Raw genomic sequence first — 12,764 nt, 5'->3', positions numbered from 1 at the left:
ATTTGTCAGCTGATAAGTTGCTATATTTGTTATAAGTTGCTGCCACAAAAGTGAATAGTGGTTGATGACTATGATTATATACAAATAATCTTTATGTAAAATATTTTAGATTTTAAGTTGGGTGGATTCAGCTTTCAGCATCAGGTTGTACTGGTAAATATATGCAGTTAGTTTATTGCAGAGTCAGAATAACTAGTCAAAAATATTACCACAACTATTTATTTCACAGATAGTTACACAAAAGACACCAACTTTTTCAAAATTTCTGATAACAAATACAAATCAATATATTAAGATTTTTTGACATTAAACAATATGATATTAACAGCCCAATCTATCACTACCCTCATTGAAAAAAGTAATTATCACCAAAATTATTTATTTAACTACAGTGATAACAGATTGACTTTCAAAACCACAAATCACAGGTACTGCTCAACTGTGGCATACACAACTAAAATCGGAGGATTCATATAAGCAACACTAACACAACAAATCAATACTTACAACAGAAAAGCTAATATTCATATTTAATATTTAAATACACAATGCAAATACTGATCACATTTACAGTTAGAACTTACACAATGAGAAAACTACCAAAATTATAATCACAAGATATCACTTTAGCTGTTAATCACAACAGTTTATTATACACAAACATTAAACAATACCACTCTCACATTACTAATACATACAATACCTCCTTGATAGAATTAACCTAATACTTGATTTAATTTAAGGTATGTGTTAATGAAACAAACCATGAAAGGAGTGATATCAGAAAGATAACCAAATGGAGAATTTATACGAATGAACTATCTTTGAATCGTCTTTTACCAAACATAAACATTTAACAGATGATTTACTTTCTTTTACAGGATGCTCTCCCGTTCTTCCCCATAGGAATCACTAGGACCAACTGCATGTAGCTCAGATGAGGGGCTACTCTTTGTGTGCTTGATAAAATTTGATGAAGCTTTAGAAGTGAGGCCTCGTTTAATACCTAAACCTCGTAGGTTGTCATTCTTGAATGAAGCTGCATATGTATCATTTTGGACTGGTGCTTTGCCCAGAGCTGAGCTTGCTGTAGGATGGACGACTCGAGGTGCATTCTTTCCCAAGTGCTCAGGGTCACCAGCTGTTTCTATGAATTCTTTCCTCTCAACTTCATCTGCATTCTGCAGCCTATTAGAAGCATTGCTGTTGTTATTCAGGGTCTCTGTGCTTGCTGTTCTGTTGATGTTGGTTACATTAAATATTTTCTGAGAGACGGGCCAATTTTCTTCAGGACTACTGGCTAACATACTGCATTCAGAGGTTGAACCAGTAGGGCTCTTCTTATCTTCAGAGCAGATAGACATGCGGGCAACACTTGGGTCTTGAAGACCACTTAAACTGTTAGGTATACCTCGTTTATCTCTGGACTGATCATCCTCCAACTCTATCAAATTAGTCTTCTCCAGCTGACTGTCTTCGGTTTCATCACGGAGAGAGTGGTTTGGTGAACTCTCACTGGATCTGACCCCAGAGTCTGATGAATCCTTTTTATCAAGCATGGCATCAGAAAGATATTCCTTCGATTTGATCAGGGATCCAACAGCTTCATTTCCATGTTCAGTGGAATTGGTTTGTTTCTTGTTTCTCTCTTCTGTTTTCCCATCTTTAAGAAGTGTATAATCAGATTCTTCTCGACCTGATTCATTTTCATCACTGGGTAGTTTCTGATAATGTAAGCCTTTCAATGTTAAATCTGTTCCTTGGAAGATATTCACTCTATCTGAAGATTTCTTCCTAGAGAGAAGCTTGGTTGTTGAAGGGTCTGGTTTTTCATCTTCTTCAGTGATGGGATCCAATAGCGATGCATCAGATGTGGAAACAGTGGATGATGTATAATCGCCAAGGTCACTCACAGAAGACTTGCCTCCACGTGGAATGATCTCTCTTTTTCCTGTAAAGGATTTTCTATCATCAAGTTGCTTCTGCTCAACATCTTGCTCCAAAGTGGTTTGAAAGGGAACTCCTGAAATGCTTTTCCCAACAAAAAACTGACCAGGATTGTGGGGTGCAGACAGATTAGACTTGTCAATGCTGGCAGCTGTGGAGATGGATGGACCATCTAAATGAGCCATCTGAGCAATATATTCTTTATAGGCATCTCTGTATTCAGCCTGCTGCTTGTCTGTGAGCCTGGAAAGGTCATTGGAAGATTCCAGAGAGTTGATACTTGAAGGACTTGGTGTTCTTGGAGGCTGTAGTTTAAAAAAAATGTTTATCACAAACCTTTATCAAATATAGTAATTATCATGTCAATTCAAAATCAGCCAAAATGCTTACTCTTAAATTTTATCCAGGCAAATGTGTACATGAGTCAACCTCTCAAAAAGATGCAGCAGTCATGATTCTTTAGATAGAACTGGTTCCACAATCAGTGTTAAAAGATCCCCAATGATCCTTGGGATGAATACAAGTTATTTAATGCACTGTCATTTCTCATCTTACTTTTCAGTGATTTAGAAATGTATTAATTTGTTTATATTTGTGTCCATAAAACTATATTATACTGGCATAAAGTTCTTCCTTTCCATATAGCTGCTTTCCTACGAAGATGAAATTGATATTTTAAATGAGCATCAACATGTTTAACTGTTGTTTAGGACAATATACTTGTGCTGTATTAAATTGAAGGCACGAATGCAATTGTTTCTGATAGTGTACCAAAAATGTATTTTCTTCCATGTCCTAGTATTAAAACCTTCAGACATAACCAGCAAATTTAAATAAAAATATTTTAATGTGTGAACACTTTTATCAACTTTGAAATTTATTCAGAAAGAAAGTATAATTAAATTATCTGCTATAATGGTTCCAGTAATTAATGAGAAACAAATTGTAAAGTACTTTATGAAAAAAATCTTATGAAATCTTTTGCAATGTTATGCCATTTTATTTACCCATTATCTTTCCAGCAGTAATTTTAGGAACATAGGAACAGGAGCAGGCTGATCTGCACCTCAATTCCATTTACCCACCTTTTATTCATATTCCTCAATACCCTTACCTAACAACAATCTATCCATCTCAGTCTTGAAAGCTCAACTGCTCTAGCATCCACAGCCATTTAGGGGAATAGAATTCACAACCCTTTGTGTGAAAAATGCTTCCCGATTTCATTCCTGAATGACCTAACTATAATTTTTCGATTATGCTCCCTTATTCTGGATTTCCCCACCAGAGGAAATAGCTTCTCCCTATCTACCCAATCAAATCATTTTATAATTTCTGGATCAAGTTGAACCTACTCTTTAGTTTCTCCAGAACCTTGGGAAGAAGATTAGGGTCAACTTGATCCAGAAATTCGCTGGATCCACATGGGGAGCAGACACTCAAACCCTCTGTACGGCAGCACTCGCCCTGGTGTACTCTACAGCGGAGTACTGCTGTCCGGCATAGCTATCAAGCCCGCATGTCAAATCCATTGATGTCCAGCTGAATTCTACTATGAGAATTATTATCGGTACACTTTTATCGATACCAACAACTTGACTGCCTGTGCTTACAAACATCGCATCACCACACCTACGTTGCGAATATGCAGTCTCCAGAAAATACAACTGCTACACTAGCAAAGACATGCTGATCTAGGCCAACTTGAACAACCCATCACCAACACATCTCAAATCAAGAAGTTCATTTTGGACCATCACCGAAGCCCTTCATCGATCTTTCTTCAGTTTTGATGACCAATGGCAAAATGCTTGGAAGAACGGTGACATACAGAATGGATTCCTTCTCGAGGACCCCACAGTACAATCTGAAGGATCAAACCTTTCTCACAAACAGTGGGCAACCATCAACAGCCTCAGAACTGGTCATGGTAGATGCCTCCACTTTCTCCATAGATGGAAGATTAAAGCATCCCCATCATGTGACTGTGGAGCTCCTGATCAGACCCTGGAGCACATCATTGAGCACTGCCCTCAGAGGAAATTTGTAGGCAGCCTAAAAGATATCCACGCTGTTACACTGGAAGCTTTGGCCTGGATATCCAACTCAGATATTGACATTTGATTTGCTTTGCTACTACCATACAAAAGAAAAGATTTTAAACACCTCAATTAGATGACTCCTCAACCTTCTAAACCAGGGAACACAACCCAAATTTATGTAACCAGTCCTCATAATTTAACCCTTTAAACCCTGGTATTATTCTGGTGGATCTGCACTGTACCACGACCAACATATCCTTGTTGAGAGGAGGTGCTCAAAACTGAAATTAGTTTTCCAGATGGAGTTGACTGAGGCTCAAGTACAACTGAAGCATCACTTCCTACCCTTTGTATTCCAGCCCTCTTGAGATAAAGGCCAAAATGTCATTAGATTGTTTGATTACTTTTTGTGCCTGTGCACTAGCTTTTAGTGATGTATGTACCTGGACACCCAAATCCCTTTGCTCCTCTACGGTCTCTCGACGTTAAGGAAATATTCCAATTTGTCTTTGCTGGATCCAAAGTGGGTTACCTCACACTTCCCCATATTGAACTCCACCTGTCAGTTTTGCCCAGTCACTTAATCAATCTATGTCTTCTTTTAGAAGGAGGTGACATTGCAGGGACTCAGTTGATTCAATACCAACCTGCCAACTAGAATCGCTTTGTCTTACTGGTTCTTCAACATCAACAGTTCTCAGTTCCTCAAAGCTGAAAGTTAAGCTGAAGGCCTCTTGAGGTGAATGTCCAGGATGTTCAGAGTTCCCCGCATAATCGCTATTTGCTGCATGAAGACTGGAATGATCATTTTGTGCTGGCACAGTTTCACCAACAGTTCTTAGTTCTTCTTGAATTACCTGGGTATCCAAATGGCGCATCTCAACTACCTAGGAAAAGATTAAACAAATGGAGTGCAATTACTTATTTTCTTGATCAGATATATGTTCAATCATTAGGGGAATCCTGTTGTTTTGAAAACTTTATTTAATGGAAGAATTTTACTTTACTACCTATTAAACAGGATAATAAAGGCATACATGAAACAGTTCTGTTAGTAATGTGCTTGGATTTTTGTTATATATAAAACTTACTTTTTCGTGCACATTCAAAAGATCTTTAAATACACAGTACAGAAAAAAAAGCAATTATTTTATATTTATAGTTGCAAAAATATAATGTCATGAGCAGATGAACAATCCTTTTAAAAAGTGTTCCTTACCTCAGATCTAATTTATGTTTCCAAGAATGTTATATAAAATGCATGCACATATATTACAAATCCAATACCTATTGCTTTACTGTTGTAGCTTACAATCTCATGCAAAAGCATGCCAAGTGCCATCCTAGAAGTATGTTGAGGGAAGACAATGATATTTGTATATCGACATAAGCACAGCTAATTTTCCATTTCTTCCAAGCTTTTAAGCATATTAATTTACTTATGAACTTTAACTGTGCAAATTTAAAATACTAATGCAATCAACCTAAACTATTTGCCCAGTATTGATGAAAAAAATAGCAGCAGATGCTCATCCTACCATGTTTCTAAAAAGTTGCCAGTCACCAAAATTCATGCTTAATTCCTTCTTCAGTTCATCCAGATTGCATTGAACTAATACCCTTCCATTAATGTTTGCCTGAATAAAGAGAGAGAATATTGCAATTTAAAATACTGGGGGCTGGAAATTCACCAACATTTGCCCCCGTTTTTGGCAAAAAACGATGATCCGATAGTTCCGCCTAAGTCTTGCTCCGATGGTTTTGAAATACCGCTGAAAAGCGGACCGCCGGTGTGCAAGACTGGAAATACCGTTATCGCCGTAGCTTGGACTTTTAGCGCACCTGTATTCTGGGCAAAAAAAAATCCCAAGAAAAACCTGCGTTGCAGCCCCAAGAACAATGGTACATATGAAGACCTGCAAAAAAGGTAAGTTAAAGTTTTTATTTTTTAATTTTTCAGCGATTTAATAGTTAAGTGTCTTGTGAACGTTTTGTGATTTTTGATTTTTTGCTATTTAAAAAAATGTTTTCCCCCCTCCCAAGGCCTCTCACAGTGGTAATCGGCCTCGGACTAAAGTTGGTGAGGACCGCGGTTTTCGCCGTGAATCCTTGTCCAACGCCGATTTTTACTGCTGGGCGCATTTTGTGACGAAACTTAAGCCTTAATAAAATGGCGGTGTGATTAATGGTATTTTTGGTGAAAAATGCTGAAAAAATACCGCTATGATCCAAAGATGAATTTCTAGCGCTGAATGTTAGTCGCGCCAAAAATTCACTCTTCATTTAAAAATAGGCATGGACAGCCACTGATGTCTCCTTGGGTTAACTGACCAGAAGTCATGCTTATGGAAGGGACCTCCTGAATAGTTCTTTACTTCAAGATGACACAAGCAAGACAACAGAAGTTCGTATTTTAGATGGAAGTTGAGTGAATTTCCGTGAAGATTCTGGCTTCCATGTAAAATTTATCATTCCACGTTAACAGCTACTCGACAACCCATTTATCACTTTGAAAAAAGGGAGTATCCTCGTTTAACTCAAATAATTTTGAAATCCCCTTCTATCCACTTTACAACAATAAATTAGATAACAAAAAGGAAACATTTGTAGGGCTATGGGGAAAAGGCAGAGGGATGAGATTACTTGGATAGTTCTTTCAAAGAGCCAGTACAGGCACGATGGGCCGAATGGGCTCCTTCTGTTCTATATCATTCTATGAAAAGAAAACCAGAAGTACCCAAGTCTTGAAAATTTACAATACCCCCATTTAAGATTAATTTAAAGACCAAACCTCAAATTAGTTTTTAAACAAGGTACAAACATTTCCTTCTGTTTAAGATAAACATTTGCAATAAAGTCAGTGGTTAATGATCAAGTTATTTGCAATCTTTTCCACATCACGAAGTTAAACAACATACACACGGCTAGCAGTAACACCACACATGTACATCATGCAGGGTTGAACGCTCAAGCGGGAAAAGAGCCTGTATTTGAAGGTCCATGACCTGATGTATTGCCAGCAAGATGTAATACAAAACAAGGAATATTATTCAGTCTCTGCACATGGCCTTGGTTAGGCCTCATCGAGAATACTGCAAACAGTTTTGGTCATCTCACATGGTGGGTGATATAGAGGCCGAGAAAAGGTTCAGAAAAGGGTCACTGGATTAATTGCTAGTTTAAAGGCCCTCAGGTGCCATGATGGGCTTAAAGAGCTGGGATTTTTTACTCTAGAAAAACTCAGACCTTAAGGAGATTACATTGAAATCTTTAATCATGAAAGAATTAGAATCTATCCACATGGATAGGCTAATCGAGCACAATAGGTTAGAGGGGACCAGGGAGATGAGTTTAAGTTATGTAAGCATTGAACTAATTGAGATATCAGGAGGTGCTTGTTTGTATATACAATCATCGAGCCTTGGAATAAGTTGCTGGCATGTGTAGTGAGTGCAGATTTGCTGCAGGCATTTGAAAGGAAGCTGGAAGCGTTCCAGAGTGTGGCCAACATGATTATATATAGAAGGCAGGTGGGTACTGGGGAATGTCACCCAGTCAACGTGGTCTCCTAAAATTTGTTTGACCACCTTCAGAGTTCACACAGGAATCTTTTGTCTAAAATGGCCTAAGGTTTTTTGTTAAAACCACTGGGGGCAAAATTCGGTAGCACCCCTTTTGGGGCAGTCATTTTTTACTTTAAAAAAAAATTTAGCGCCTGGCGAGATGCGTTGCCAAATTGAGAGAAATTGGGCGTTTTCGCCACAGGAGTGAAGGGGGGCAGTAAATGAGGCGCTATTCACAGCCACTTACCCAATTTCAGCAGAGTTCCATTCAGCAATCAACCTTCAATCCTTGATTCCAGCTCGATTTGGCTCTTAAAGGGGAGGTCATTTGAACCTGCTGCTGCTCATTTTTAGTATTGCTGAACTTCAGTCAATCATCTCAGGAGCTGAGGAAGTTTGTGAAATGGCTGCTGGTAATTCCCCTTGAAGGGAGAGGGCTACAAGATTCAACAATGTGGCTCTGGAGGCATAGTGGGGGCACTCGAGACCAGGAGCGAGTCCCTGTTCCTTGCATCGGGAGGGATACCATCACCGCAGGTTTTCCGTGCCATATGGCAAGAGATGGCCCAGGAAGTGTCGGCCAGCATTGTGGTGCAGAGAAGCCTCACCCAATGCCACAAAAAATTCAACGACCTATGTCGGGTGATGAAAGTGGTACAAGCTTCCACAGCTCCTCCATACCAGCTTCTCAATCTCTGTCTGCGCGCAATGTGCAAACCACCAAGCATCTGCAGATATTCACACTTTGCCTACATTCAGCTATTCAACCACAGCAGGCATATCTTCCACATACATAGTTGGACACTTATTCACACGAGTTCCTTACTTTTGTAGGCCAAGATAGCACATAACAGACGGGAGCAGCAGAGGACTGGAGGATGGGAACCTGAACTGCGGTCCCTCTGACCTTGAGGAGCTGGTGTTCGAGCTCATTGGCCCGCAGGTGATTCGCGCCGTGACCGGCAGAGACGTCAACGGGGCAACAACGGTATCTTTATCCCCTCTCGTTGTCTCATACCACGTCCCCCCCGCATTCCAACCAACCCCAACACCAGAAGGCTTCATCACTTTCCAGCTCTTGATACTGTCTGCATTCCTTGCTCCTTTCCTGCCCCACTGCTCTTGCCTTTATGTGAGTATTGTGCCATTTATGCTTTCAGATAACCAGGCAGAAGCTGTTCATCCTACAACATCTTGGTGCTGTCATGCAGTCGGTGAGTACTGGCATCGAGTCTCAGACTGCTCTCACACAGTTTCAGCTGGATGCCATGTGTACTCTGACTGCTACCATTGTTGCTGAGTCCACCATGGATCTGACAGTGTCACAGCAGACCACCAAAATGTGCTCCAGCAGATTGGTGGGAGTGCTGAGGTGCTGCCCTGGGGGAATGGCACTGGGTCAGTGGAGCAGGAACCTGCTGTCCTCTCTCAGGATGACAGCATTCCTGAGCCCACCACTGCCACTCTACCTTTGCACTTGTCGCTGGCTATCACCCAGCCAGCCCAGACAGTTGCCGTCCAGCCTGAGGTGGTGCAGCCTACAGCCAGGCCTTCCAGGCCCAGAGTTAGTCAAGGGTGTCCTGCAAGGCCATCTGTAGTCTTTGGCCCTGACACACAGCGGCCTTCCACCAAGCATGCTGCAGCCACAAGGGACACACTGCGGAGGAGCACATTAGCTTAGTTAAAGCAAAGAGGCGACATAAGGAAATCCACAAGGGTGATTAGTAAATACATTGGTGTGATATAAATTTGGATTGGAATGTTTCTTCTTTGCTGTTGTCTCTATTATTTCAGTTTTGGGGCTTTGGAATGGAAAGGAAAATGGATGTGGTCATGGGAATGTCCAGAGGAACCGGAAAGTGGGATGGAAATTACTGGAACAGAACTCTGATGAGACGGTTGCAGACCTCCCTTGTAGAATCGTGATGGGCTCGTTGCCTCCTCCGTCGCTGTTGTTGCTGCTTCTGTTCAGCTTTCTCCTCCTCCTCAGCTATGGCTGTGCCTTCATGATGGCGAGGTTGTGCAGCATGCAGCAGACGATGACGAATAGGGACACCCGCTTAGGTGAGTACTGGAGGATTCCTTCTGAGCGGTCAAGGCAGCGAAACTGTTACTTGAGCATTCCAATGGTCAGTTCAATGATGTTCATGGTGGCGGCATGGCTCTCATTGTATGAGTGCTAGGCAGGAGTGGTGGGGTTGCGGAGGGGAGTCATGAGCCAGACAGAGAGCCGAAAGCCCTGGTCTCCAAGCAGCCAGCCGTGAGTTTGATGTGGTGGCTGGAACAGAGTTGGCACTGGTCTGACGCAGGATGAAGGCATCGTGGCTGCTGTCAGGATAGCGGGCTTTGACGGTGAGGATTCTGCATGTGTGGTTGCGGAAGGCTTCACGATTGTGATGCGGTGCCCACAAAGTGACATGGGTGCAGTCAATGGCACCCTGGGGAAGCCCAATTTCTTGGGGAAGCCACCTGTACACTCGTGCTGCTTCCCTCAGGTCATAGGGAAGGAGATGTACTCCATCCTCCTTCTGCACAGAGCATCTGTGACCTTTCAGATAGATTGTATGGATCCTGTATGGATCTGAGGCATGGACAATGTATAGAAGGCACCTCAAGTCGCTGGAGATATATCAACGATGTCTCCGCAAGATCCTGCAAATCCCCTGGGAGGACAGGCGGACCAACATCAGTGTCCTCGACCAGGCTAACATCCCCAGTATTGAAGCACTGACCACACTCGATCAGCTTCGCTGGGCAGGCCACATAGTTCGCATGCCTGATACGAGACTCCCTAAGCAAATGCTTTATGCGGAGCTCCTTCATGGCAAACGAGCCAAAGGAGGACAGCGGAAGCGTTACAAGGACACCCTCAAAGCCTCCCTGGTAAAGTGTGACATCACCACTGACACCTGGGCGACCCTGGCCGAAGACCGCCCGAGGTGGAGAAAGTGCATCAGGGAGGGCGTTGAGCTCTTCGAGTCTCAATGCAAAGAGCGTGAAGAGGCCAAGCGCAGGCAGCGGAAGGAGCGCGTGGCAAACCAGCCCCACCGACCCCTTCCCTCGACGAATGACTGTCCCACCTGTAACAGGGTCTATGGCTCTCGTGTCGGACTGTTCAGCCATCAAAGAACTCACTTTGGGAGTGGAAGCAAGTCTTCCTAGATTCCGAGGGACTGCCTAGGATGATGAGATTAATGCATCAAACTGGGAGATGTTGGAGATGTCTCCTGTCTCTCCCTGGAAGGATCCATTGGTGTAGAAATTGAGCACGATGGTGAACTTGACTGCCATCGAGAGCCGTCCTCACCATGGCATGAGGCTCGAGGTCTGGTTGCAGCAGATGGCAGAGCTCTATGACCATGCCCTTGCTGAAGCACAGCCTTCGAACACACTGTTACTCACTGAAATTGACGTAGGAGAACTGCTGCCGGAATCCCCTGGGAGTGTAAGGTCTCCCGTTGCCAGCCCTGTTGCGCCTTCACCCTCAGGACACATTTCGCTGCCTTTCTCCCTTTGCCGCTCCCTGTCTTGCCCCATGTCCTTCTCCCTACTTTTCTCTCTGCCCAAGTAACCTCCGACAGGAGCAGGAAGTCGTGTGCCAAAACAACTCACATGAAACGAGATAAATGTTTGTGATTTGAAATCTGCTCTAAATGAAAGAGGGAAATAGTTAGGAGTCCTTCGAAAAAGAAAAAGCAGCAAGAAAGAAAGACTTGCTTTTATATAGTGCCTCTCACGACCACCGGACGTCTCAAAACGCTTTACAGCCAATGAAGTACTTTTGGACTGTAGTCACTGTTGCAATGTGGGAAGTGTGGCAATCAACTTGCGCACAGCAAGCTCCCACAAACAGCAATGTGATAATGACCGGATAATGTTTTTTTTGTTATGTTGATTGTGGGATAAATATTAGCCAGGACACTGGGGATAACTCCCCTGCTCTCCAAAATTGTGCCATGGGATCTTTTACGTCCACCCGAGAGAGCAGATGAGGTCTCGGTTTAACGTCTGATCCGAAAGACGGCACCTCTGACACTGCACTGGAGTGTCAGCCTAGATTTTTTGTGCCCAGTCCCTGGAGTGGGACTTTAACCCACAAACTTGAATGTGCTGTCCACCAGCCACTCTGCCTGTGTGTTAGCAAGCTGCAAAGAGTAATGGGCAACAAATTTTTTCCCTCCCAAGATAGTGCCTTTAAATAGCGCCGCTCCAGCCAACTCCCGACTCCAACTCGACAGCTGAAGCGGTCGGTCATCTCCAGGCGGTAAGTGAGGATGCGCAGCCTAATTTCACTTCCGGGGCGGTAACAGGGTGCTGTGCACGGCGATGACAGCATTACCACCGCCGCAACCGAGCGGATGTTTCTGGTAGGAGTGAGACAAAACCCTCGCCCAATTCTGCGGGGGGCATGGTGATGGGCCAATTTTGACCTCACTGTTTTTGTGCCTCTTTCATGAGATTACATGGCTGATGGATGGGGGTCATGGCATAGAGAGGTTACACAGAAACATAAAAAATAAGTGCACGAGCAGGCCAATCGGCCCTTCGAGCCTGCATCACCATTCAATATGGCTGATCATGCAACTTCAGTACCCCACTCCTGCCTTCTCTCCATACCCGCAGATCCCTTTAGCCTTAAGGACCACATCTAACTCCCTTTTGAATATATCTAACGAACTGGACTCAACAACTTTCTGTGGCAGAGAATTCCATAGTTTAAACAATTCTCTGGGTGAAAAATTTTTTCCTCATCGCGATCCTAAATGGCTTACCCCTTATCCTTAGACTGTGACCCCTGGTTCTGGACTTCCCCAACATTGGAAACATTCTTCCTGCATCTAACCCTCCAATCCCGTCAGAATTTTATATGCTTCTATGAGATCCCCTCTCATTCTTCTAAATTCCAGTGAATATAAGCCTAGTCAATCCAGTCTTTCTTCATATGTCAGTCCTGCCATCCCAGGAATCAGTCTGGTAAACCTTCGCTTGAACTCCCTCAATAGCAAGAATGTCCTTCCTCAGATTAGGAGACCAAAACTGCACACAATACTCAAGGTGTGGTCTCACCAAGGCCCTGTACAACTGCAGCAAGACCGTCCTGCTCCTATACTCAAATCCTCTCGTTATGAAGGTCAACATGCCATTTGCTTTCTTAACTGCCTGCTGCACCTGCATGCCTACTTTCAATGACTGATGTACCATGACACCCAGG

General features: G+C 43.0%; 1 protein-coding gene across 6 annotated transcripts in view; it reads right to left on the bottom strand.

Moving 5' to 3' along the window:
* Positions 1–203: 203 nt before the first annotated feature.
* The window catches only part of LOC139267124 (kinase D-interacting substrate of 220 kDa-like), a 225,306-nt gene continuing 212,745 nt past the window's right edge, over positions 204–12,764 (bottom strand). For all 6 annotated transcript variants that reach the window (XM_070884962.1, XM_070884957.1, XM_070884960.1 and 3 more), the window contains 3 exons: positions 5,528–5,626; positions 4,637–4,876; positions 204–2,252 (listed from right to left, as the gene is read on the bottom strand). In XM_070884962.1, the coding sequence (XP_070741063.1) occupies positions 876–2,252; positions 4,637–4,876; positions 5,528–5,626 (1,716 nt within the window). In that variant the 3' untranslated portion in view covers positions 204–875. The remainder of the gene's footprint in view (positions 2,253–4,636; positions 4,877–5,527; positions 5,627–12,764) is intronic.

The sequence above is a fragment of the Pristiophorus japonicus genome, chromosome 7 (genome assembly GCF_044704955.1).
Source record: "Pristiophorus japonicus isolate sPriJap1 chromosome 7, sPriJap1.hap1, whole genome shotgun sequence".
Classification (NCBI taxonomy): Eukaryota; Metazoa; Chordata; class Chondrichthyes; family Pristiophoridae; genus Pristiophorus; species Pristiophorus japonicus.
Note: the sequence above shows the minus strand (reverse complement) of the source record. Positions and strands in the feature narration are given on the sequence as shown.